Consider the following 27,881-nt stretch of genomic DNA (forward strand, 5'->3'; position numbering starts at 1 on the left):
ATACTCACCTCAACATGGCTTAGTTATCATCAAGTGCAACTCATTTCTTATTCTTATAATTACAGAAACAAATCAACCAATTAGCATTTTTAAAACTTAGCATTGCTGCATTTCCAAGCTTTCTGGATAACTGATTTCTGTATAGCAGATCCAATACCGTTAAAGAAAGGATTGGCAGAATATAGAGAGAGATAGGGCTGCCACCCATGTAACATAGTAAGTTAGGTTGAAAAAAGACACACGTCCATCAAGTTCAACCATAATGCCTATATATAACCTGCCTAACTACTAGTTGATCCAGAGGAAGGCAAAAACCCCATCTGAAGCCTCTCTAATTTGCCGCAGAGGGGAAAAAATTCCTTCCTGACTCCAAGATGGCAATCGGACCAGAAATAAAGCCAATTGTATCTAATGATGCAATAACCCCCACCTCCCCACTTCGGCATCATAATCCCACTGACATCATTGTGACCGCCTCTGATGTCATCATGCCCACATCCAACATCACTGCCCCGCCCCCCTTTCATTGCGTTTAGCCCCTGGGGCAAATGATTCCACCCCCAAAAGTCATTCCTTTGGCATTAAAAGCCGCCGTTAAAGGAAGCGACGTGTGGTGAATTGGAAACCTTTTGCCCATCCCTAGTGGCAACCCTAAACCCACAGAAACACATCATTGGCTGAATGGCAGCGATACCCATTGGTTAATGATGTAAGGCACCCAGTGGCTCTTCCTTGCCAACTCCCAGTAGCCCACCTGTCTGCTGTCTGGGCATTACCAACTGTCCCCCCCCCCCCCCCTCCTGCTGTGCCTGAGCCGCGGCCCTCCTGCTCCACAAAAGGAAAAATACACCATTTTTATTCAAATAATTCTGCACTTTTACACACATTTTTACACATATTTCCTCAGACTGCACACTCAAACACACAGCAATACATTTCTATAAACTTTCTATGCATTATTCCTTCCCCACATGAGAGAGCACTACAGTCCCACTCAGTACTTTTCCCAGAACTCTGATTTTCCGGCCACAACAGACAAACAAACACGGCGGGACCGTACCATGACATGTAGGGGGGGATGCTATATGCTACTCACTTATCCCTGCCGTTAGGCTAGCGACGGGCTGTATTCCCCCCCTCCACCCATGCATTTGGTTTAACCCGAAGGCTGGCCGGCCTATGTGGTGGGCGTGGCTCTCCGCAGGCCCGCCCCGTTCCCCAATGTGTCGGCGCTTGTTGTTGCCCGGTGGGGCTGTGGGTGCGCAGTAGGGGCAGATCGGGATGCAGGAGGGCAGGAGAGCCCGGGGGACCGGGGCAGGGTGGAAGCGCCACATCATTCGGCAGCTGAAGCATCGGGACAGGACCCAGAATGCCCGGTTCCACGATGTCATCCATTCCTGTAAGTGCCCTACCCTAACTGCCCCAACTGCCCCAAGTGCCCCGGGGGGGGGTAACACAGGGGTGCCCACTTGTTTCACTATTCACTTTAACTCGCATTCGTTGTATCTGATTGAGTTCACAGATTTATATGAGAGTTCCCACTTCCCCTTGCCTTGGTTAGAGTGTCAGCTCTTGGGGCAAGCACCCCCTTCCCACTCAGTTATATAACAGGGAAACCTAACTTCCTGTTTCTCTTTTTGCCAAAACAACTTCCTGTCCCTTAGGGAACATTGCTCCTCTCCCCCCCCCCCCCCCCCCAGTCTGTGCCACTGTATAGGGATGCATGTACTACAACTCCCAGCATCCTCTGATCGACATCACAGGAAACTGGAGTATCATTAAAGGGGATACAAACCCTGCTGCCCAGCGCGGCTCAACCCAACGTTACTCAGTTGTTACTGGGCTACAAATCCCACAATAATGTAACATATAATGAAGCTTGGGGCATGCTGGGAGCTGTAGTCCAGCAACATCAGGGCTGTATTCTTAAAGCAATATTGCCCAATAAAACTTTCCCCCAAATCCCCACAGCCAGCGACTGCTTTAACATGCGAAAAGTCCTCCAATGAGAATCCCAGCTGATGTGAGTAAATCCGGCTCCCTGTTCTCTGTTCCTGCAATTGGAGTTGGGAGCAATAAGCACAGTTTCCCAGCACTGAACAAGTCTGTCCCTTTATCCCCATGTCTGATTCCTGTGCCATATAATGAGGGGAGAAAATGCCATCATTATCTCTATATGTAAGGTACCAGCAAGGGGCCTGACACAGTGCTGGGAATCAGCATTCTCACTGGGCAGTTCTTTTGCATTTATAATCAACTTATTTATCAGTACAATTCTCATTGGGGAATTTCCTTGCATCTATAATGATGGTTTTTGGCAACTTCTATAGCAACACTAGGGGGCGCCGTGGGGCAGCATCATGGCTGGGTTTATATCCCCTTTAAAGTATTGACTTCCTTTACTTGCAGTGACTTTCTTGCTGTTGTTGAACTGCAGTAAGGCATTATGGGAATTGTAGTCCAACAACAGCAGAAGACTTGGTAATGATACCAATGCCCCACACCAGTTACATTGCCCCTCAGTAATGAAAACCTTGTCTAACCCTATGATATGTATTTATTATTCAGCCCCTCTCCTATTCATATATCAGCCTCTCATTCAAACCACTCCCTGGTTGCTAAGGAAATGAAGCCCCTAGCAACCAGATAGCCGTTGAGAGCTGCTGAACAAAAAGTGAAATAACTAAAAAGCTACAAATAATAAAAAATGAAGACCAATTGCAAATTGTTTCAGAATATCGCTCCCTACATGGTAGGAACACAGGCTGCTAGGGGTTGGGCCGTACATGTAATGAGGGGGCAGTAGGGTGTGGGAGGGGGGGGCGGGGGGACACGGGTCGTTAGCGGATGCATGCAGTTCCGTGTCCGTGACTCCCGTGCTACTCCCAGGCACCCAGTAGCGCTACAGTAGCTTTATGTACCTGGGAGCTGCACTCACAGCTGGAGTCCCACAAACACAACTTTAATTGCCCCTTGGATTGTTCTACTGTTTCCCTTCAACTTCTGTCCCCATATTGTATTGTCCCTCCATCTTGTTCTACTGTCACCGTGTTCTCATGTAGTTTCCTCCTTCCCCTTCTGTCTCCATCTTGCCCTACTGTCTCCATCTTGCCCTACTGTCTCCATCTTGCCCTACTGTCGCCATCTTGCCCTACTGTCTCCATCTTGCCCTACTGTCCCCATCTTGCCCTACTGTCTCCATCTTGCCCTACTGTCTCCATCTTGCCCTACTGTCTCCATCTTGCCCTACTGTCCCCATCTTGCCCTACTGTCCCCATCTTGCCCTACTGTCCCCATCTTGCCCTACTGTCGCCATCTTGCCCTACTGTCGCCATCTTGCCCTACTGTCGCCATCTTGCCCTACTGTCGCCATCTTGCCCTACTGTCTCCATCTTGCCCTACTGTCCCCATCTTGCCCTACTGTCCCCATCTTGCCCTACTGTCCCCATCTTGCCCTACTGTCCCCATCTTGCCCTACTGTCCCCATCTTGCCCTACTGTCGCCATCTTGCCCTACTGTCGCCATCTTGCCCTACTGTCTCCATCTTGCCCTACTGTCTCCATCTTGCCCTACTGTCTCCATCTTGCCCTACTGTCTCCATCTTGCCCTACTGTCTCCATCTTGCCCTACTGTTGCCATCTTGCCCTACTGTCTCCATCTTGCCCTACTGTCTCCATCTTGCCCTACTGTCTCCATCTTGTCCTACTGTCTCCATCTTGTCCTACTGTCTCCATCTTGTCCTACTGTCTCCATCTTGTCCTACTGTCCCCATCTTGCCCTACTGTCCCCATCTTGCCCTACTGTCCCCATCTTGCCCTACTGTCGCCATCTTGCCCTACTGTCGCCATCTTGCCCTACTGTCGCCATCTTGCCCTACTGTCTCCATCTTGCCCTACTGTCTCCATCTTGCCCTACTGTCTCCATCTTGCCCTACTGTCTCCATCTTGCCCTACTGTCTCCATCTTGCCCTACTGTCTCCATCTTGCCCTACTGTCTCCATCTTGCCCTACTGTCGCCATCTTGCCCTACTGTCTCCATCTTGCCCTACTGTCTCCATCTTGTCCTACTGTCTCCATCTTGTCCTACTGTCTCCATCTTGTCCTACTGTCTCCATCTTGTCCTACTGTCTCCATCTTGTCCTACTGTCTCCATCTTGCCCTACTGTCTCCATCTTGCCCTACTGTCTCCATCTTGCCCTACTGTCTCCATCTTGCCCTACTGTCCCCATCTTGCCCTACTGTCCCCATCTTGCCCTACTGTCCCCATCTTGCCCTACTGTCCCCATCTTGCCCTACTGTCCCCATCTTGCCCTACTGTCCCCATCTTGCCCTACTGTCTCCATCTTGCCCTACTGTCTCCATCTTGCCCTACTGTCTCCATCTTGCCCTACTGTCTCCATCTTGCCCTACTGTCTCCATCTTGCCCTACTGTCGCCATCTTGCCCTACTGTCGCCATCTTGCCCTACTGTCGCCATCTTGCCCTACTGTCTCCATCTTGCCCTACTGTCTCCATCTTGCCCTACTGTCTCCATCTTGTCCTACTGTCTCCATCTTGTCCTACTGTCTCCATCTTGTCCTACTGTCTCCATCTTGTCCTACTGTCTCCATCTTGTCCTACTGTCTCCATCTTGCCCTACTGTCTCCATCTTGCCCTACTGTCTCCATCTTGCCCTACTGTCTCCATCTTGCCCTACTGTCTCCATCTTGCCCTCCTTACTGTCACTATTTTCGCTCTGTGGGACCCCACTGTTGCAGTGCAGACAGAAGTCACCCCACTTCAGTGAGCAGTAAGGCGTAGGGATTCAGTTCAGAATTCGGTCTTTTTTAAGCAATTTTTTCGACCAATCCATGCCTCTGGTCCAACAAAATCCTAAAAATCATGTGATCTCGCCTGCGGTTCTCTTTATCACTTCCTTATTCGGATTTGGTTCTGTGTACGGCCGAACCTTTCACAAAGGATTTGTGGTTCAGCCGGATCCTAAAATAGTGAATTTAGTGCATTCTGAGTAAGTAGTAGAGCTAGTAGTAGGGTAAGTGGTAGGTTAGTAGTAGGGTAAGTAGTAGAGTTAGTAGTAGGGTAAGTAGTAGAGCTAGTAATAGGGTAAGTAGTAGAGCTAGTAGTAGGGTAAGTGGTAGGTTAGTAGTAGGGTAAGAAGTAGAGCTAGTAGTAGGGTAAGAAGTAGAGCTAGTAGTAGGGTAAGAAGTAGAGCTAGTAGTAGGGTAAGTAGTAGGTTAGTAGTAGGGTAAGAAGTAGAGCTAGTAGTAGGGTAAGAAGTAGAGCTAGTAGTAGGGTAAGTAGTAGAGCTAGTAGTAGGGTAAGAAGTAGAGCTAGTAGTAGGGTAAGTAGTAGGGTAAGAAGTAGAGCTAGTAGTAGGGTAAGTAGTAGAGCTAGTAGTAGGGTAAGAAGTAGAGCTAGTAGTAGGGTAAGTAGTAGGGTAAGAAGTAGAGCTAGTAGTAGGGTAAGAATTAGAGCTAGTAGTTGGGTAAGTAGTAGGTTAGTAGTAGGGTAAGAAGTTGAGCTAGTAGTAGGTTAGTAGTAGGGTAAGTAGTAGAGTTAGTAGTAGGGTAAGTAGTAGGTTAGTAGTAGGGTAAGTAGTAGAGTTAGTAGTAGGGTAAGTAGTAAGTTGTTAGTAGGGTAAGTAGTAGGTTAGTAGTAGGGTAAGTAGTAGGTTAGTAGTAGGGTAAGTAGTAGGTTAGTAGTAGGGTAAGTAGTAGGGTAAGTAGTAGAGTTAGTAGTAGGGTAAGTAGTAGGGTAAGTAGTAGGGTAAGTAGTAGGGTAAGTAGTAGGGTAAGTAGTAGGGTAAGTAGTAGGTTAGTAGTAGGGTAAGTAGTAGAGTTAGTAGTAGGGTAAGTAGTAGGTTAGTAGTAGGTTAGTAGTAGGTTAGTAGTAGGGTAAGTAGTAAGTTAGTAGTAGAGTTAGTAGTAGGGTAAGTAGTAGAGTTAGTAGTAGGGTAAGTAGTAGAGTTAGTAGTAGGGTAAGTAGTAGGTTAGTAGTAGGGTCGTTGGTAGGGTGTTACGGTGTCTCTAGCCTGATAGAATCTCATTGTGCAGCATGGCGCTAGGATGACTCCCATAGGCGGATGGATAGACTAAATAAAGGCAAAGTTGCACCAAACCCTGCCCTGAGCTGCTGCTTGGGGTTCTTATAAGACCAGTGTATATATTAATACTATATTATTTCCCCTTTAAACCAAGCCTGTGGTGCTGCCCTATTGCAGGAGAATCCAGTGAGTATTTAAATGCCCCCGCTGCCCCCGCTGCCCCTGTACTTACACTCTGGGGGCACAAAGCCAAAGTGCCTGTTTGCTAAACATCCATCTGTTGTGGTTATTGCACTTGCACTGCCCCGGGGGGGGGGGGGGGGACTAACTGCCCTTTTGGGTACAATGCGCCCATTTATCCTCCCAGTGGGGACAGAACCAAAAGCCTCTGTTTGGCAGGGGTGTCCAACCATGCGGGATTTAACCCTTTTCTTTTCTAAAGGGCAAGTTAACCTGCTTTTTTTCATTTCCATTATTCTCCCTTGTTTTGTAGGGAGCCCAGGATCCAGCAAGCAGTATGGCAGCACGGCTATTTGATTTTTGGGTTTATATCCCCTTTAATATGGTTGCAGTAGAAATTTCACCAAAAACTAATTCTCCGAAATTCTTTTATCTCATTGAGACGCACTGTCAGTTTAATCAGTAACCGAGCGCTTTGGGTTTGTGACTTTGTTACACGTCACTGACGCCTGAAGCTCCTCCCCTCTCTGTTCAATGTGGGGTTTCCACATTCCTACATTCTGCTTTATGTTTATAGTCACTGACCTTGTATCTGTCATGTCATGTGTCTGTCATCTAATTCCCCCCCATTGTAAGCAGCAGTCCTGCCCTGCTTTATGGCTGAGATTCTAGCTATCTGTATAACAGAGCATTCTGTCACAGTGGCACAGATCCTATCTGATCCCCCCCATTGTAAGCAGCAGTCCTGCCCTGCTTTATGGCTGAGATTCTAGCTATCTGTATAACAGAGCATTCTGTCACAGTGGCACAGATCCTATCTGATCCCCCCCCCATTGTAAGCAGCAGTCCTGCCCTGCTTTATGGCTGAGATTCTAGCTATCTGTATAACAGAGCATTCTGTCACAGTGGCACAGATCCTATCTGATCCCCCCATTGTAAGCAGCAGTCCTGCCCTGCTTTATGGCTGAGATTCTAGCTATCTGTATAACAGAGCATTCTGTCACAGTGGCACAGATCCTATCTGATCCCCCCCCCCATTGTAAGCAGCAGTCCTGCCCTGCTTTATGGCTGAGATTCTAGCTATCTGTATAACAGAGCATTCTGTCACAGTGGCACAGATCCTATCTGATCCCCCCATTGTAAGCAGCAGTCCTGCCCTGCTTTATGGCTGAGATTCTAGCTATCTGTATAACAGAGCATTCTGTCACAGTGGCACAGATCCTATCTGATCCCCCCATTGTAAGCAGCAGTCCTGCCCTGCTTTATGGCTGAGATTCTAGCTATCTGTATAACAGAGCATTCTGTCACAGTGGCACAGATCCTATCTGATCCCCCCATTGTAAGCAGCAGTCCTGCCCTGCTTTATGGCTGAGATTCTAGCTATCTGTATAACAGAGCATTCTGTCACAGTGGCACAGATCCTATCTGATCCCCCCCAGTGTAAGCAGCAGTCCTGCCCTGCTTTATGGCTGAGATTCTAGCTATCTGTATAACAGAGCATTCTGTCACAGTGGCACAGATCCTATCTGATCCCCCATTGTAAGCAGCAGTCCTGCCCTGCTTTATGGCTGAGATTCTAGCTATCTGTATAACAGAGCATTCTGTCACAGTGGCACAGATCCTATCTGATCCCCCCATTGTAAGCAGCAGTCCTGCCCTGCTTTATGGCTGAGATTCTAGCTATCTGTATAACAGAGCATTCTGTCACAGTGGCACAGATCCTATCTGATCCCCCCCATTGTAAGCAGCAGTCCTGCCCTGCTTTATGGCTGAGATTCTAGCTATCTGTATAACAGAGCATTCTGTCACAGTGGCACAGATCCTATCTGATCCCCCCCATTGTAAGCAGCAGTCCTGCCCTGCTTTATGGCTGAGATTCTAGCTATCTGTATAACAGAGCATTCTGTCACAGTGGCACAGATCCTATCTGATCCCCCCCCATTGTAAGCAGCAGTCCTGCCCTGCTTTATGGCAGAGATTCTAGCTATCTGAAGTTTATCATTTTACCCCTCGCTGTTGCTGATTTATTTGAACATTGTTCCCCCCCTGTATCTTTGTTACAGTTTATCCCGGGGCGGTGCTATCGGTGCAACAGGTTTAGTGTCAGGGCACATTGAGTTCTTTCCAGAACTTTCTGCTCACAGACCTGTAACCTGCCCAAATACTAAAGGTCATGGTAACCTTCCAGTTTTTTCCTGGGGATTCTGTGTGTTGTTATAGTGCAGTGTCTCCCGGGGGGAATCCTCCTGAGATCCGTGATAGAACTTTCCTCCCAATACTTCTCATCTCTAAAAATATCCAACTTTCCGTAGGGTTCATTGGGCAAATGGAATGGTGGGTATTCTGAGCTTAGTAACTCATAGAATACACTGGTGTAATCCTGCACCCCGCTTTAGTTCCAGGGGTACCCAGGGCACAAATAAGCACTCACCCCAAATCCCCCCTAACTGGCCTTCAGGCTGGGCCCCCTTAGCCCATAACAAGGTTACAGATATATAGAAACATTGGGGTAACAGTCACCCTGCTATAGTTCCAGGGGTACCCAGGGCACAAATAAGCACTCACCCCAAATCCCCCCCTAACTGGCCTTCAGGCTGGGCCCCCTTAGCCCATAACAAGGTTACAGATATATAGAAACATTGGGGTAACAGTCACCCCGCTATAGTTCCAGGGGTACCCAGGGCACAAATAAGCACTCACCCCAAATCCCCCCCTAACTGGCCTTCAGGCTGGGCCCCCTTAGCCCATAACAGGGTCAGGTATAATGTTTCCGTATGGGACAGTCGTTCCACTGTAAGATGCTGTGTAGCTGGTTGGATCTGATTGTGTTGTTACTCAGTGGGTTCCGACTCAGTAGTGTTATTCACACTCTCATATGGGATTTCCCACGTGACAGGAGCTGGCAGTCAGGAAAGCACTGTCGGCTCAGTTAGAGTAACAATAAGCCCGAAGACCCCACTCTGATACCAACCTGGTGCCCTAATGCCCCCCCAGACCATAGTCTCCCCTACAGAGATGTAAAACATACAGAGGCCCCGGGCCCTGGTGGGGCCACTCTCCTGTGTGTTCGGTACATATGCACTTTACCCCACTGTTGCCCCTAGCTGGCAGTTTGGCCAGTATTTTCCTTTTGAGCCCCAAACTGCTCTACATATTCTACATATTCTCTGTAAAGGCAAACACAGACCATATCTACTATGGGACAGTGCCGGCCCCTCCTGCTCCATGTACAAGTGCCCCCCATGCCCCCATGTCCTGCCCCGGTGCCACATTGCTGCCGACTGTCACATGAACTGGTGACTCCTTTTTGCTTGAGCAGAGGGAACTTGTGATTCTAATGGCACGGGAACTGGCAAAGTTCTCCCTTCTGGGGCCCCGACAGCACCCTGACTCCCAGGCACACAGCAAGCACCCTGACTCCCAGGCACACAGCAAGCACCCTGACTCCCAGGCACACAGCAAGCACCCTGACTCCCAGGCACACAGCAAGCACCCTGACTCCCAGGCACACAGCAAGCACCCTGACTCCCAGGCACGCAGCACCCTGACTCCCAGGCACGCAGCACCCTGACTCCCAAACACGCAGCACCCTGACTCCCAGGCACGCAGCACCCTGACTCCCAGGCACGCAGCACCCTGACTCCCAGGCACGCAGCACCCTGACTCCCAGGCACGCAGCACCCTGACTCCCAGGCACGCAGCACCCTGACTCCCAGGCACGCAGCACCCTGACTCCCAGGCACGCAGCACCCTGACTCCCAGGCACGCAGCACCCTGACTCCCAGGCACGCAGCACCCTGACTCCCAGGCACGCAGCACCCTGACTCCCAGGCACGCAGCACCCTGACTCCCAGGCACGCAGCACCCTGACTCCCAGGCACGCAGCACCCTGACTCCCAGGCACGCAGCACCCTGACTCCCAGGCACGCAGCACCCTGACTCCCAGGCACGCAGCACCCTGACTCCCTGGCACACACCCTGTCTTCCAGGCACACATCAAGCACCCTGACTCCCAGGCACACAGCAAGCACCCTGACTCCCAGGCACACAGCAAGCACCCTGACTCCCAGGCACACAGCAAGCACCCTGACTCCCAGGCACACAGCAAGCACCCTGACTCCCAGGCACACAGCAAGCACCCTGACTCCCAGGCACACAGCAAGCACCCTGACTCCCAGGCACACAGCAAGCACCCTGACTCCCAGGCACACAGCAAGCACCCTGACTCCCAGGCACACAGCAAGCACCCTGACTCCCAGGCACACAGCAAGCACCCTGACTCCCAGGCACACAGCAAGCACCCTGACTCCCAGGCACACAGCAAGCACCCTGACTCCCAGGCACACAGCACCCTGACTACCTGGCCCAATGGGGTTACGTAGTGAGTTATTAAAGGGGATACAAACCCTGCTGCCCAGCGCGGCTCAACCCAACGTTACTCAGTTGTTACTGGGCTACAAATCCCACAATAATGTAACATATAATGAAGCTTGGGGCATGCTGGGAGCTGTAGTCCAGCAACATCAGGGCTGTATTCTTAAAGCAATATTGCCCAATAAAACTTTCCCCCAAATCCCCACAGCCAGCGACTGCTTTAACATGCGAAAAATCCTCCAATGAGAATCCCAGCTGAAAAAGCAAAAAAACAAGGAATAAAAACCAAACCCATCGGTGCTCAGAGTTCCACCTATGGGATACCCAAAGCTCCTTTTTAGGCTCATTTCCCCTTTAAAGGGAAAGTAAAGCTTGCATGAAAACAAACATGAAATGATCTTTTAGGCCTAGTGGCTCGGATCCCCATACACCGCCTGTAGCGCCGAGCATTATGGGGGGTCACCTTTAGCTTAACTTGTAGTATGATGTCGAGGGTATTATTCTGAGACAATTTGCAATTGGTCTTCATTTTGTATTATTTGTAGTTTTTTTATTGTTATTTTATTTTCAGTTCAGCAGCTCTCCAGTTTGGAGTTTCAGCAGTAATCTGGTTGCTAGGGTCCAAATTACCTTAGCAACCAGGCAGTGGTTTGGATGAGAGACAGGAATAGGAATAGGGGAGGGGCTGAATCGAAAGATAAGGAATAAAAAGTAACAATAACAATAAAACTGGAGCCTCACAGAGCAATAGGGTTTGGCTGCCGGGGTCAGCGACCCCCATTTGAAAGGTGTTAGGTGTGCTGGGTTTACTTGGATGGGTTGAACTTGATGGACACTGGTCTTTTTTCAACCCTATGTAACTATGTAACTATGAAAGCTGCAAAGAGGCAGAAGAAGGCAAATAATTACAAAACTGTACAAAATAAATAATGAAGACCAATTGAAAAGTTGCTCATAACATACTAAAAGTTAACTTTAAAGGTGAACTATCCCTTTACTAAACACGCAGCTTTTACCCCGGCCAGTCACAAAGTATGTCATGTGGTGCGACCACTCGGCCGTCTCTCTGAGAAAAACCACTTCCCCCTGCACCTGTGAAGCTGGAGGGCCCCAGGCTCCCCCATACCGACTGCTCCCATTGTGCTGTGTGGCTGTGAGCCGCAGTCCTGCAGAGCATCGCGCCTTTATCGGTGCTGTAAAACCGAAACTTCACATTAGAGCATTTCTTTTAAATGTAACCCCCCCCATCCCCCCCGGGGGCACCAGGAGAATGGGGCATAATAAGAAATGAAATAAAGTGCTATGCCTATTCATATTGCAGTCTGTCATTCAAATCGCTGCCTGGTTTCTAGGGTAAATGAGACTTTAAAGGGGATATAAACCCAGCCATGATGCTGCCCCACGGCGCCCCCTAGTTTTGCTATAGAAGTTGCCAAAAACCATCATTATAGATGCAAGGAAATTCCCCAATGAGAATTGTACTGATAAATAAGTTGATTATAAATGCAAAAGAACTGCCCAGTGAGAATGCTGATTCCCAGCACTGTGTCAGGCCCCTTGCTGGTACCTTACATATAGAGATAATGATGGCATTTTCTCCCCTCATTATATGGCACAGGAATCAGACATGGGGATAAAGGGACAGACTTGTTCAGTGCTGGGAAACTGTGCTTATTGCTCCCAACTCCAATTGCAGGAACAGAGAACAGGGAGCCGGATTTACTCACATCAGCTGGGATTCTCATTGGAGGATTTTTCGCATGTTAAAGCAGTCGCTGGCTGTGGGGATTTGGGGGAAAGTTTTATTGGGCAATATTGCTTTAAGAATACAGCCCTGATGTTGCTGGACTACAGCTCCCAGCATGCCCCAAGCTTCATTATATGTTACATTATTGTGGGATTTGTAGCCCAGTAACAACTGAGTAACGTTGGGTTGAGCCGCGCTGGGCAGCAGGGTTTGTATCCCCTTTAAATTGCAAACTGGAGAGCTGCTGAACAAATACAGCCGATACAGAGAGAAACCACTTCCCTGCGCCCCTTCCTCTGTAAATCACCTCTGTAACCAGCAAACAGGATCCGTGAGAGACAACGGGGTCATTAAAGGGGATGTTCACCTTCAACTGTTAGTATGATGTAGAGAGTAATATTCTGAGACAATTTGCAATTGGTCTACATTTTGTTTTATATATGGTTTTTTTTTTAATTATTTTCCTATTTATCTAGCAGCTCTCCAGTTTGGAATTTTAGCTATTCTCTGGTTGCTAGGGCCCAAATTACCTTAGCAACCAGGGACTAAGAGACCGGAATATGAATAGGGGAGGGACTGAATAGAAAGATAAGGAATAAAAAGTAACAATAACAATAAAACTGGAGCCTCACAGAGCAATAGGGTTTGGCTGCCGGGGTCAGTGACCCCCTTTGGAATCCTGGCAGTCAGGCGGGGGGTGGGGGCCCACACTGGGCATAATGGGGCACAATGTACATTCCAGCCATTGACGCCGCTGTGTCTGTGATTCCCTTCCAGATAACAAACTGCTGGAGAAGTCGACTTTACTGAAGCAGCTGACGGAGACCATACAGACCGAGCCGGGCAGGTACTCGGGGCGGGGGGGGCACCAATCTCACATCCCCTCGGGGCGGTGCTAATGGATGCGCCAGGGAGTGGGTGGGGCAAGAAACTGAATAGCATTGGATTGCTGTGTTCTACCAGGTTCTGTGCCCCCAGATGTTCTGATCCGGCAGTGAGAAAAACACCTGAAAATTCCGTATTTAATCATAGACTTTTCCCAGCAGGTTCCATGATGAGGCGCCTGGGCCTCCGGGGGTACCAGAGACTGACGGGCAGCAGAAAGAAATGGAAGAGCTGGACACCTATAATGGAAAAGTAAGGAACGGAGGGGCGACACAGAGGGTCCCATGGTGCAGAGCATTTCTGTAGGCGGCTCCCATATGGGCGGCCCGTTACTGAGGAGGAAGGTCTAAGTACTGAGTTCCTTGAGAGATGTCTAAATACACGGTTCTGTTTATCCTTGGTCCAACATCTCACAGCCCTTATACTTTATGTAGGATCAAAGTTGGATCTATATATTAGCTTTATTACCTGGGTATGTCAGTGACTGGGGTATGTCATGAATAAACCTAAATATGGAGACAGCGGGGCAAGACGGAGACAGCGGGGCAAGACGGAGACAGCGGGGCAAGACGGAGACAGCGGGGCAAGACGGAGACAGCGGGGCAAGACGGAGACAGCGGGGCAAGACGGAGACAGCGGGGCAAGATGGAGACAGTAGGGCAAGATTGAGTTACTAATGGTATACTTTATGTAGGATCAAAGTTGGATCTATATATTAGCTTTATTACCTGGGTATGTCAGTGACTGGGGTATGTCATGAATAAACCTAAATATGGAGACAGTGGGGTGAGATGGAGACAGTGGGGTGAGATGGAGACAGTGGGGTGAGATGGAGACAGTGGGGTGAGATGGAGACAGTGGGGTGAGATGGAGACAGTGGGGTGAGATGGAGACAGTGGGGTGAGATGGAGACAGTGGGTGAGATGGAGACAGTGGGGTGAGATGGAGACAGTGGGGTGAGATGGAGACAGTGGGGTGAGATGGAGACAGTGGGGTGAGATGGAGACAGTGGGGTGAGATGGAGACAGTGGGGTGAGATGGAGACAGTGGGGTGAGATGGAGACAGTGGGGTGAGATGGGGACAGTAGGGCAAGATGGGACAGTAGGGCAAGATGGGACAGTAGGGCAAGATTGGGACAGTAGGGCAAGATGGGACAGTAGGGCAAGATGGGACAGTAGGGCAAGATGGGACAGTAGGACAAGATGGGACAGTAGGACAAGATGGAGACAGTACAGTAAGATGGACACAGTAGGACAAGATGGAGACAGTAGGGCAAGATGGAGACAGTAGGACAAGATGGAGACAGCGGAGCAAGACGGAGACAGCGGGGCAAGACGGAGACAGCGGGGCAAGACGGAGACAGCAGGGCAAGACGGAGACAGCAGGGCAAGACGGAGACAGCAGGGCAAGACGGAGACAGTAGGGCAAGACGGAGACAGTAGGGCAAGACGGGGACAGTAGGGCAAGACGGGGACAGTAGGGCAAGACGGGGACAGTAGGGCAAGATGGAGACAGTAGGGCAAGATGGAGACAGTAGGACAAGATGGAGACAGCGGAGCAAGATGGAGACAGCGGAGCAAGATGGAGACAGCAGGGCAAGATGGAGACAGCGGGGCAAGATGGAGACAGCGGAGCAAGATGGAGACAGCGGGGCAAGATTGAGTTACTAATGGTTAAAGTGTACATTATACCTGACATTGCAGTTGGCATTTGAAGCCTGTGAGATGAGAGCAAGAATTCAAGCCCAAGAGGATGTAATGAGAATCCAGAACACTAGGTAAGCTTTATTCATTATACGTATAGATTAATCCTCAGACACCCCCCCCCATAAATTAATCCAGTCTCCCCCCCAGTTCTCTGTACTTCCTGCTCCTGGGCTGCTCTCTTTCCCAGGATCATTGTCCCCTGCCTGACCATGGGAAAGAGAGCAGCGCAGCAGCTCTGTAAATAAATGCTAATAATTAACGACACTAACGACCCCGCTGGCAGGATGGCTGATCTCTCCCATACGCTGGAGTCGCAGATAAACCAGAAGAATCAGTTACTGGACGACCTGGCGTGGATCGTGGCCACCAACGCGGACCTGAAAGAGGACTACGACCACGTGCACAGGCAGAAGCAGGGGCTGGAGGCCGAGTACCAGAGCAAAGTAGTGGCGCTCCTGGCCATTACCGACGACATCATGAAGAGGAAGGCGGCCGACGCCGAGAATCAGAATGAGTTAAACGACAGGTTGGTACTTGCACTCTTGCACCATTGGGGCACGGGGCAGGGGCAGGATTCCTACCGCCGGGGTTCTGTTCTGATTGGCTGATGTCCGGTTTGCTCACAGGAGGAAAGAGGAGTTGTGGCGGCGCCATTGTAAGAAGGCGCTACGGAAATGCGTGAGCAGCGACGCGTGAGTTTCCCCTAGCGATACAACTTTGTGTCCGGCCCATGGTTACCCTTATTTGTATTGGGCTCGTATACCCGATATCCCCACCTATGGGTGGCCGATATCGGAATAATTCAAATTAGAACGGCGGGTATAGCCTCAGTCAGTTCAGGGGCCGCATCAACGAGCTGTTGCAGCCCCCGATCCGACTGAAAAATCAAACCTGCCCATTTGAGTTCTGGGAGGGAGGCCCGTTATTTGTGCCCATACATGGGCCGATGAGCTGCTATCAGTCCTTTAGATATCGGTCCATATATCTTGTCCTACTGCCCCCATCTTGCCCTACTGTCTCCATCTTGCCCTACTGCCCCCATCTTGCCCTACTGTCTCCATCTTGCCCTACTGTCTCCATCTTGCCCTACTGTCTCCATCTTGCCCTACGGTCTCCATCTTGCCCTACGGTCTCCATCTTGCCCTACTGTCTCCATCTTGCCCTACTGTCTCCATCTTGCCCTACTGCCCCCATCTTGCCCTACTGTCTCCATCTTGCCCTACTGTCTCCATATTGTCCTACTGCCTCCATCTTGCCCTACTGCCCCCATCTTGCCCTACTGTCCCCATGCCCTACTGTCTCCATCTTGCCCTACTGTCTCCATCTTGCCCTACTGTCTCCATCTTGCCCTACTGTCTCCATCTCGCCCTTCTGTCTCCATCTTGCCCTACTGCCCCCATCTTGCCCTACTGTCTCCATATTGTCCTACTGTCTCCATATTGTCCTACTGTCTCCATATTGTCCTACTGTCTCCATATTGTCCTACTGCCCCCATCTTGCCCTACTGTCTCCATCTTGCCCTACTGTCTCCATCTTGTCCTACTGACTCCATCTTGTCCTACTGTCTCCATCTTGTCCTACTGTCTCCATATTGTCCTACTGCCCCCATCTTGCCCTACTGTCTCCATCTTGCCCTACTGTCTCCATCTTGCCCTACTGTCTCCATCTTGCCCTACTGTCTCCATCTTGCCCTACTGCCCCCATCTTGCCCTACTGTCTCCATATTGTCCTACTGTCTCCATATTGTCCTACTGTCTCCATATTGTCCTACTGCCCCCATCTTGCCCTACTGTCTCCATCTTGCCCTACTGTCTCCATCTTGCCCTACTGACTCCATCTTGTCCTACTGTCTCCATCTTGTCCTACTGTCTCCATCTTGTCCTACTGTCTCCATCTTGCCCTACTGTCTCCATCTTGCCCTACTGTCCCCATCTTGCCCTACTGTCCCCATCTTGCCCTACTGTCTCCATCTTGCCCTACTGTCTCCATCTCTCCCTACTGTCTCCATCTCTCCCTACTGTCTCCATCTCGCCCTACTGACTCCATCTCGCCCTACTGTCTCCATCTCGCCCTACTGTCTCCATCTCGCCCTACTGTCTCCATCTCGTCCTACTGTCTCCATCTCGCCCTACTGTCTCCATCTCGCCCTACTGTCTCCATCTCGCCCTACTGTCTCCATCTCGCCCTACTGTCTCCATCTCGCCCTACTGTCTCCATCTCGCCCTACTGTCTCCATCTCGCCCTACTGTCTCCATCTCGCCCTCCTGTTGCCATTCTGTACTACTGTCCCCACTTGCACCTTCTGCACCCCCTAATGACGGCTCAGGGGGGATCTCCCCTATAAATCAGAAGCCACAAACAATCAGCTTCCCGTGTCCCTACAGAGGCTTGGAGCACACCCAGACAGCCGGCGGCACAGAGACTTCCGGCAGCGCAGAGGGAGAGGCTACAGTTAAAAAAACGAGGTACATGACTCCCATGTTTCCGTGTGTATCACTAACCTGCAGTGGGTTCCACCAGGGCGGCGCCAGAAGCCCAGAGCAGGCAATTCTGTTCCTTTATTATCAGCAGCTGTAGGGAACGTTCCCTAATGTTACAATTATATATAATGGTAAATACAGAAACATTGTAAGAAAATTTAAACGAGGCAAACTGGGGCAATAGGAGACGGCATGCAGAGGTTTGTCATAGTGCCCCCTGCTGGTTGCATGTAAGGATTTTGCTGCAGGATAACATGGTAGGACTGTCGTTCTTATCCCATCACTTGTTTCTCCTCCAGGTCTCAGTCCATGATCTCCCTGGGCACCTCCCGATTCATGGGCACCATAAGAAATGTTTTAGGGTAAGTACCCCCCGTATCTAACCCCGCCCCTCGCCTTCCCAGACCGGCCAACTGGCCTGCATATTTGTGGGGGTGGAGCAAGGGGAATTGCCAGGTGCAAAGTCATTGTGGAGCTCACAAATAAATAGTGTGTATGAGCACAGTCTGATTGTCAGCTTTTGGGTCAGGGGCCCCATCCTGCATGGCCAGCATCACATATACGGTACCCTGAGGGGCACTTTGTGTCGGCAGCGGGGTCTGAGCACACACAAGAATAGAATGGGGGGTTCCGCATAGGCCAGGGGGCATGGCTACCAGGCCTTACAGCAATGCATTATGGGGCCCCTACGGAATGATGATACAGCAGGAATCCCCTTCTCTTCAAGGGGTGGTTCATCTTTAACATAATATAAACTGTCTGTTGGTTACGTATTCATTCTAGGGGTGTAGTTTCCTTTTAAAGGTGAACCACCCCTTTAATGGATTCCCCACACCAGCTATACAGTCAGTCCTTTTCATGCCCATAGGTGGTGCCAGTCAGAATGGTTATTGCCTGGGATGCTAACCATAATGCATATGCAGAAAGTGGGGACCTGTGACCCTAGTCTGCACCCCCCGACTGCCAGCTGCTGCATTATGGGCTGTTTGGGGTAACAAGCTGATCTGAGTGCAATTAATTGCCCTAATTGCCCCATCTGTATAACTGATGTTTTCTTTTTAGTTTCAGTTTCCGCAAAGGAAAGGTGGATTTGCCACGTGAGGAGCCCTGGCACTGTTCCCCCAATGTCTGTGTGCTGTGCTGTGTGCCCACCAAGGCCCTGTGTAACAAGGTCAGTCTGTGTAAGCAGTAGGGCCGCTCCCGCGTGGATACATGCACCATAAGCCTGCCTGTCCCCTGCATATAGTAAATACAGAGGAAGATATTTCTGTTCTTACCCCTTAGGAAGTCCATGAGTCTGAAGTCCACGCTGTGCAGTTTAGCCCCAACTCCAGGACGGTGGCGACAGGGGGTGCAGACAGGGTCATAAAGATCTGGAATGTAAATCACGGTGAGTGCTTTGTGCTCAGGTTTATTCCCATAACAGCTGCCAGACTCCTAGTATACAGTGCCCCCCAGTGGCCAGATTGTAGAATACTGCTCTGGAGGCACCATACTATAAAGGGGATACAAACCCTGCTGCCCAGTGCGGCTCAACCCAACGTTACTCAGTTGTTACTGGGCTACAAATCCCACAATAATGTAACATATAATGAAGCTTGGGGCATGCTGGGAGCTGTAGTCCAGCAACATCAGGGCTGTATTCTTAAAGCAATTCGACATGCCCAATAAAACTTTCCCCCAAATCCCCACAGCCAGCGACTGCTTTAACATGCGAAAAATCCTCCAATGAGAATCCCAGCTGATGTGAGTAAATCCGGCTCCCTGTTCTCTGTTCCTGCAATTGGAGTTGGGAGCAATAAGCACAGTTTCCCAGCACTGAACAAGTCTGTCCCTTTATCCCCATGTCTGATTCCTGTGCCATATAATGAGGGGAGAAAATGCCATCATTATCTCTATATGTAAGGTACCAGCAAGGGGCCTGACACAGTGCTGGGAATCAGCATTCTCACTGGGCAGTTCTTTTGCATTTATAATCAACTTATTTATCAGTACAATTCTCATTGGGGAATTTCCTTGCATCTATAATGATGGTTTTTGGCAACTTCTATAGCAACACTAGGGGGCGCCGTGGGGCAGCATCATGGCTGGGGTTGTATCCCCTTTAAGGCCATGATTTCTCGACTTTTTCCTTTTTACATATGAATTGGGGAATATTTTGTTTTTAGCAGTTTATTAGTTATTATGATATTCTTGTTGGAACAGGAATGTTGCAGGTCTGTCGGACACTGGAGGGCAGCGGTGGTGGGATCACCAGTATAGAATTCGACCCCTCGGTGAGTAAAACAATTGGCTGAGCTTCTGTATTGTCAGAATAACCATATAAAGGCACAAGGCTGCAGGCTGAGTTATACAGGGAACTCTGAGTATCACTTATGTATTATAAGGGATAATGTACCCCCTACTGTAAATGATAAGGATATTAGCAGTCACTGAGGGGTTCTGTGCCCCCCATATAAGGGCACAAGGCTGCAGGCTGAGTTATACAGGGAACTCTGAGTATCACTCATGTATTATAAGGGATAATGTACCCCCTACTGTAAATGATAAGGATATTAGCAGTCACTGAGGGGTTCTGTGCCCCCCATATAAAGGCACAAGGCTGCAGGCTGAGTTATACAGGGAACTCTGAGTATCACTCATGTATTATAAGGGATAATGTACCCCCTACTGTAAATGATAAGGATATTAGCAGTCACTGAGGGGTTCTGTGCCCCCCATATAAAGGCACAAGGCTGCAGGCTGAGTTATACAGGGAACTCTGAGTATCACTCATGTATTATAAGCGATAATGTACCCCCTACTGTAAATGATAAGGATATTAGCAGTCACTGAGGGGTTCTGTGCCCATATAAAGGCACAAGGCTGCGGGCTGAGTTATACAGGGAACTCTGAGTATCACTCATGTATTATAAGGGATAATGTACCCCCTACTGTAAATGATAAGGATATTAGCAGTCACTGAGGGGTTCTGTGCCCCCCATATAAAGGCACAAGGCTGCAGGCTGAGTTATACAGGGAACTCTGAGTATCACTCATGTATTATAAGGGATAATGTACCCCCTACTGTAAATGATAAGGATATTAGCAGTCACTGAGGGGTTCTGTGCCCATATAAAGGCACAAGGCTGTTGATGTGTGGAAAATATTTTAGCAATATACTAGTTATATAAAATAATGTTTTGGTTTTATTGGGGTTTCTGAAATACCTTGGCTCACCAGTATGTGGCAGCAAAAGAACAATTAAGTGCACATATAACACTGCATGTTTTATAGAGGATGACACTTTGGGAATATGATAAGGAAACGTCAAAATATCACCCTAAATTCCATTATCACCCACAGTGTAGGCAAAGCAGATTGATCTGTATGTGATATTATTTTCCCTCTTTCTTTCTGCAGGGCCTTCAGATTTTGGCCTCCTCGTTCGACGGCGCCGCCCACCTCTGGAAATTAGACGGTAAAGCTTATGTAAGATTCCCCTCTTCCTGTTTCTGGTGTTATTGCACATTTTTTAAGTTAAATAGTTTAAACAGATAAACAGCAGAGGGCAGACAGGGGCTTTATGGGTAGGTTCCCATGATCCTCTGCTTGTATCACTCAGGAGTCTCTCACCGGCCACACAGGGAAGGTAACTGCTGCTAAATTCAAGATGTCGCTGTACCGGGCTGTGACCTGTAGCCTGGACCGGACCATAAGGGAATGGGATCTCCAGAAAGCAGCCTGTAAGTACAACCAGCATGAAATACAGTATAAATATATCATAAGGATATGCAGCCGCTGCTTGATTGGTCGGGCAGTCTGTTTCCTGTCTGATAAATCAAGCAACTTATTTCCTGTTTGATGCAGGAAGTTAAGCAGTATATTTCCTGATTGTTGCAGGAAGTCAAGCAGTACATTTCCTGTTTTTCTTTATGAAATCAGACTGTTTCCTGTTTGTTGCAGGAAGCTTAGCAGTTCATTTCCTGTGTTTCTTTATGAAATCAGACTGTTTCCTGTTTGATGCAGGAAGCTTAGCAGTTCATTTCCTGTGTTTCTTTATGAAATCAGACTGTTTCCTGTTTGTTGCAGGAAGCTTAGCAGTTCATTTCCTGTGTTTCTTTATGAAATCAGACTGTTTCCTGTTTGATGCAGGAAGCTTAGCAGTACATTTCCTGTTTTTCTTTATGAAATCAGACTGTTTCCTGTTTGATGCAGGAAGCTTAGCAGTACATTTCCTGTTTTTCTTTATGAAATCGGACTGTTTCCTGTTTGATGCAGGAAGCTTAGCAGTACATTTCCTGTTTTCCTTGAAATCAGACTGTTTCCATTTTTGATACAGGAAGTCAAGCAGTGTATTTCCTGTTGCAGGAAGTCAAGCAGTGTATTTCCTGTTTGTTGCAGGAAGTCAAGCATACATTTCCTGATTGTTGCAGGAAGTCAAACAGTGTATTTCCTGTTTCCTACAGGAAGTCAAGCATTACATTATTACATTTCCTGATTGTTGTAGGAAGTCAAGCATTACATTTCCTGTTTTTTGCAGGAAGTCAAGCAGTATATTTCTTGTTTCTTGCAGGAAGTCAAGCATTACATTTCCTGTTTTTTGCAGGAAGTCAAGCAGTATATTTCCTGTTTCTTGCAGGAAGTCAAGCATTACATTTCCTGTTTTTTGCAGGAAGTCAAGCAGTATATTTTCTGTTTCTTGCAGGAAGTCAAGCATTACATTTCCTGATTGTTGCAGGAAGTCAAGCAGTATATTTCCTGTTTCTTGCAGGAAGTGAAGCATTACATTATCTGTTTGTTGCAAGACATCAGTCAGTATATTTCCTGTTTGTTACAGGAAGTCAAGCAGTGTATTTCCTGTTTGTTACAGGAAGTCAAGCAGTGTATTTCCTGTTTCTCATGTGCAGTGTTGTCGGTGGAAGCGCATAAAATAAAACGAGAAACAAATATAGTGCAAATCAAATGGGTATTGTGTAGACCACACACCACTGGTGCTTAGCTTAAGCTAATTAGAAATGTGTAGACCCCAATCCAAAAGAGTCTAGTATAAATGCTCACCAGAAGCCATTGAATTGGAGCATGTAGAACAAACCGACCGGGCACTGACTGAAGAGGGGACACAATCCTCAGAGAGGGAAGAAGAGTAGGCAGAATATAGTGTAAAACCGTTTAATATAAGGATAAAACCCTGCTCATTGCAGGCTACTTACAGTGTGTACAACGATAAAATCAATGAATAGTAAAATCCCAACGCGTTTCACGTGCTCTCTGCACGCTTCCTCAGGAGCCAAAAAATGAAATAGGGAAAGCAGCACCAGCTGAAATAGTTGGGCCCATGGGCCGCTCTTTAGTCAGATGAGCCAGGGCAGATAACCATCTCGTATTTACCCTTTAACTATTTGTTTCCTCAGGTATAAGGAGAATCTCTGTGTCCTCCTACTGCAGCGATGTGGTTTGTTCTGATTACTACATGATCAGTGGCCACCATGACAAGAAAATCCGATTCTGGGACAGCAGGTGATGTTTTTTTGCACACGGCTAGTTACCCTTTAAAAAGTTTTGCCAGAGATGATGTGTGTGTGTCAGCTTGTTGGTCAAGAATTGCTGGTCTGTATGTGTCTGGTTTGGGCTGCACATATGTCTGCTTGTTACTCTATGGTTTGTGGGTACCTGGTTCTGCTTGTTACTCTATGGTTTGTGGGTACCTGGTTCTGCTTGTTACTCTATGGTTTGTGGGTACCTGGTTCTGCTTGTTACTCTATGGTTTGTGGGTACCTGGTTCTGCTTGTTACTCTATGGTTTGTGGGTACCTGGTTCTGCTTGTTACTCTATGGTTTGTGGGTACCTGGTTCTGCTTGTTACTCTATGGTTTGTGGGTACCTGGTTCTGCTTGTTACTCTATGGTTTGTGGGTACCTGGTTCTGCTTGTTACTCTATGGTTTGTTGGTACCTGGTTCTGCTTGTTACTCTATGGTTTGTGGGTACCTGGTTCTGCTTGTTACTCTATGGTTTGTGGGTACATGGTTCTGCTTGTTACTCTATGGTTTGTGGGTACCTGGTTCTGCTTGTTACTCTATGGTTTGTGGGTACCTGGTTCTGCTTGTTACTCTATGGTTTGTGGGTACCTGGTTCTGTTTGTTACACTATGGTTTTGTGGGTACCTGGTTCTGCTTGTTACTCTATGGTTTGTGGGTACCTGGTTCTGCTTGTTACTCTATGGTTTGTGGGTACCTGGTTCTGCTTGTTACTCTATGGTTTGTGGGTACCTGGTTCTGCTTGTTACTCTATGGTTTGTGGGTACCTGGTTCTGCTTGTTACTCTATGGTTTGTGGGTACCTGGTTCTGCTTGTTACTCTATGGTTTGTGGGTTCCTGGTTCTGTTTGTTACTCTATGGTTTGTGGGTACCTGGTTCTGCTTGTTACTCTATGGTTTGTGGGTACCTGGTTCTGCTTGTTACTCTATGGTTTGTGGGTACCTGGTTCTGTTTGTTACTCTATGGTTTGTGGGTACCTGGTTCTGCTTGTTACTCTATGGTTTTGTGGGTACCTGGTTCTGCTTGTTACTCTATGGTTTGTGGGTACCTGGTTCTGCTTGTTACTCTATGGTTTGTGGGTACCTGGTTCTGCTTGTTACTCTATGGTTTGTGGGTACCTGGTTCTGCTTGTTACTCTATGGTTTGTGGGTACCTGGTTCTGCTTGTTACTCTATGGTTTGTGGTACCTGGTTCTGCTTGTTACTCTATGGTTTGTGGGTACCTGGTTCTGCTTGTTACTCTATGGTTGTGGGTACCTGGTTCTGCTTGTTACTCTATGGTTTGTGGGTACCTGGTTCTGCTTGTTACTCTATGGTTTGTGGGTACCTGGTTCTGCTTGTTACTCTATGGTTTGTGGGTACCTGGTTCTGCTTGTTACTCTATGGTTTGTGGGTACCTGGTTCTGCTGTTACTCTATGGTTTGTGGGTACCTGGTTCTGCTTGTTACTCTAGGTTTGTGGGTACCTGGTTCTGCTTGTTACTCTATGGTTTGTGGGTACCTGGTTCTGCTTGTTACTCTATGGTTTGTGGGTACCTGGTTCTGCTTGTTACTCTATGGTTTGTGGGTACCTGGTTCTGCTTGTTACTCTATGGTTTGTGGGTACCTGGTTCTGCTTGTTACTCTATGGTTTGTGGGTACCTGGTTCTGCTTGGTTCTGATGGTACTTGAGTTGCGGTGCTGTATCCGAGCTGCTCAGCCTGACTGGGCCGAGTTGGGCTCATATGTTCCTGTTGTGGTTCTGTAGGTCCGAGAGCTGCTTTCGGGAGGTGACGCTGGAGGAGAAGATCACGTCACTTTTCATGGACCAAGAACAGGGCCAACTGCTGAGCTGCTCCCGGGACGACGCCCTGAGCCTCTTCGACTTGCGCTCGAGTAACGTCCGGCAGGTATTCAGGTAGCGACCCATTAGCCAATCGCTATTCTGCGCCCCCATCTGGCGCCACCCCCTGGCCCATATGACACCCCCACCTTGTAAACCTTCTACTTCATTTCCTGATGCCCCAATTCCCTTCCCTGTTGGCCCCATTTCCCCCAGTGGTTGGGTATCTGAACGACCCCGGTTGAGGTTTCTTCTCATTGGACCTTGAGACCAGCCTCTACCAAGTCCCTGATCCCCCCTCCTCTTGATTATCTTCCATAGAGCGGATGGGTTCAAGTGCGGATGTGATTGGACGAAAGCCATACTGAGGTAAGTTCTATCCTTGTTACACCCACAACAGGGCAGTAAGTAACCTTCATGGGGCCCCTTGACCCAAGCATTGGGGCAATATTTAGCTCTTCATTGGCATCTGCCCCACTTTCTCTCCCAGCCAATGTTCTTTCTCGATACATTTACACTGTCTCTCTGTGCCTGTAGCCCCGATGGGAGTTACACGTTGGCCGGCTCGGCGGATGGCACCATCTTCATCTGGAACACGCGCACGGGGTTACTGGAGCGGAGCCTCAACGGGCAGCACAGGTAGGGCAGCACAGGTAGGGCAAGCACAGGTAGGGCAAGCACAGGTAGGGCAAGGACAGGTAGGGCAAGCACAGGTAGGGCAAGCACAGGTAGGGCAGCACAGGTAGGGCAAGCACAGGTAGGGCAAGCACAGGTAGGGCAAGGACAGGTAGGGCAGCACAGGTAGGGCAGCACAGGTAGGGCAAGCACAGGTAGGGCAGCACAGGTAGGGCAAGCACAGGTAGGGCAAGCACAGGTAGGGCAAGCACAGGTAGGGCAAGCACAGGTAGGGCAAGGACAGGTAGGGCAGCACAGGTAGGGCAAGCACAGGTAGGGCAAGGACAGGTAGGGCAAGCAGCAGGACTGGGTAGTTTGCAGCAGAAAAAGCTTTATCACTGGTACAAGCACTCTAATGAACCATCTAATATCTCCCATTATTATTATTATTAAGCTGTAATGGTAAATTGTGTTTTTCCCCATCTCTTTGTAATTTGTTTAATTGGATATAATGAACTCTGTGTAAACAAACCCCCTCTCTTCACTTAGTTTAACACTTAAATGGGGTGGTTCACCTTTAAGTTACACTTTAATATGTCATAGAATGGCCAATTCTTTGCAACTTTTCAATTGGTCTTTATTCTTTTATAGTTATTGAATCATTTGCTTTCCTGTTCTTTTCCAGCTCTCAAAAGGGGGTCACTGACCGCGGCAGCCATAAAACAATTTTATTGTTATCTTTTTATGGCTTGCCATGCTATTTAGGCCCCTTCTGTTCATATTTCAGTTTCTCATTCAAACCACTGCCTGGGTGCTAGGTCAGTTTGGTCCCTAGCAACCAGATAGCTGCTCAAATTCCAATCTGGAGAGTTGCTGAGCAAAAAGCTAAATCATTTGAAAACCACAAATAATAAACAATGAAGACCAATTGCAAATTGTCTCAGATTGGCACTTTGTTCAACATACTAACAGTTAGTTTAAGCTTTAAGCTTTCATATAGGGTGCAGCTCACTATATATCTATGGGCTGTACTAACTGCCCCTCTTCAAACAGTGACTCCAATTTCGTGTTTATTGCAAAGTGAATAGAGATTTTGAATAACAGTGAGGGTGCTGTGCCCCTTTAGTGCTCTGCCATAGCTATAGTGATAGTAATACTCGTGGAGGGGGGGATTCAGTCCTAAAGTATTTTCCCTTTTGCCCCCTGCCCTGCAGGGCGTCTGTGAATGCAGTGACCTGGTCAATGTCCGGAGACTACGTGGTCAGTGTGGACCGTGGCAAGATGGCTGTGGTGTGGAGCGACTATTGAGTGGCGCCATTGAAACCAAGCTGCTAAATAACATACGGCCTCGGTGCCGTGATGTCACTTCCTGTTGTTGTGATGTAAGAATCTGCCGGTGCCATCATCAATGACCTCATAACCAGCCTCGGTGACATAGGAAACTGTTAGTGACATCAACACGGTGACAGCTTTCCATTCCCTGTGCATCTACCGGTGCCATAAGCCCAGTGACACCAGTACCGTGCCGTTGCCAAACTGGCCAAAGAGTCGCTTGGGCAGACGTGGCCTCGCCGTAACTTGCACCAAATATTGCCACGAACGCAGGACTCTCTTATGGAGGTGCACTGCCCCAGGTCCTTCAGATGTTGGGTCACATTTTGCCCAATTCTACCAAAGACTGTGCCACAATCTGTGCTGCCGACTGTCTCTCGGTGCAGAGTAAGGAGACAGCTTATTTATTCTTTTATCTCTCTCTCTGTATTATGGCATATCTTGCACTCTCTTGACCAATTGCACTTACCTTTCTAGACTTAATGTGAAGTCCACGAAGGTCACCAAATCATTGTGTTCCAACCAAATCTGTTTGTTTCTAGACCCATCATGAACCAACCTTGGGCAGCGAGATGTAGCCCTTCCAATATGGCCCCATACATAGGTTCTATGGCATGGTCCAGTCGCTGCTCTTCTTTGACCTTCAAGTATGAAGGTCGTGGGGCCTTTATCATGGATGAAGCCATTTTCTTCTGTACATCAGACTTCCTGTCCCAAAAACTTCTAAGAGCCAAAGCTGTGAGCTGCCCCAAGCCTAAAATGGTGGGTAACAGGGGGCAATAGTTGGCAGGGAAATGGGGTCGGGGTTTGGCTATGGCTGAGGAGATTTGATGTTACATATTTTATATAACAGTATAATAATAATAATAATAATTAAAAAATGGGGTTCAGAGAAGTTCTGCTAGTACTATGAAACGCTGCACTGTTATTGGCCAGAAGGGCAGCTTGAAGCTCAACAACTTCGGAAAACCCTAAGTAAATGTTTCATTGCATTTGGCTGTACTGTATGGTATTCTGATTGGTTGGATAGATTGGTGGGTTATGGTGGGAGGAGGACCAAACGAAAAGTAGGCGCCACAGTCAGAGCAGATGCTCGACAGGCCTGATTTTGGTTGTAAGTTGAAATTATTGGCTGACATGTTGGTCTGAGTTATGTTAATCTTTTCTTGTGAAGTTTTTAATAA

The 27,881-nt window shown here is 48.4% G+C and overlaps 1 protein-coding gene across 5 annotated transcripts; it reads left to right on the top strand.

Moving 5' to 3' along the window:
- The first annotated feature begins 1,195 nt into the window (after positions 1-1,195).
- atg16l2 (autophagy related 16 like 2) lies at positions 1,196-27,776 on the top strand. 5 transcript variants are annotated; one of them, XR_209274.4, is made up of 19 exons: positions 1,196-1,399; positions 13,120-13,189; positions 13,386-13,479; positions 14,932-15,005; positions 15,218-15,460; positions 15,561-15,626; positions 17,319-17,399; positions 17,714-17,776; positions 18,477-18,585; positions 18,699-18,804; positions 19,620-19,690; positions 20,817-20,885; positions 21,019-21,139; positions 22,808-22,913; positions 24,676-24,825; positions 25,072-25,119; positions 25,288-25,389; positions 26,580-27,084; positions 27,240-27,776. XR_209274.4 is itself a non-coding variant. In XM_004919912.3 (18 exons), exons 1-18 carry the CDS (start codon positions 1,282-1,284, stop codon positions 26,671-26,673), a joined length of 1,785 nt encoding a protein of 594 aa, XP_004919969.2. In that variant the 5' UTR covers positions 1,196-1,281; the 3' UTR covers positions 26,674-27,776. The 5 variants fall into 5 exon arrangements, 4 of the variants coding, with proteins under 4 accessions (XP_004919969.2, XP_004919971.2, XP_004919972.2 ...); XM_004919912.3 differs by having other exon boundaries at positions 26,580-27,776; XM_004919913.4 differs by having other exon boundaries at positions 1,197-1,399; positions 13,389-13,479; positions 26,580-27,776.
- Positions 27,777-27,881: the final 105 nt, after the last annotated feature.

This window comes from Xenopus tropicalis, chromosome 2 (genome assembly GCF_000004195.4).
Source record: "Xenopus tropicalis strain Nigerian chromosome 2, UCB_Xtro_10.0, whole genome shotgun sequence".
NCBI classification, from domain to species: Eukaryota; Metazoa; Chordata; class Amphibia; order Anura; family Pipidae; genus Xenopus; species Xenopus tropicalis.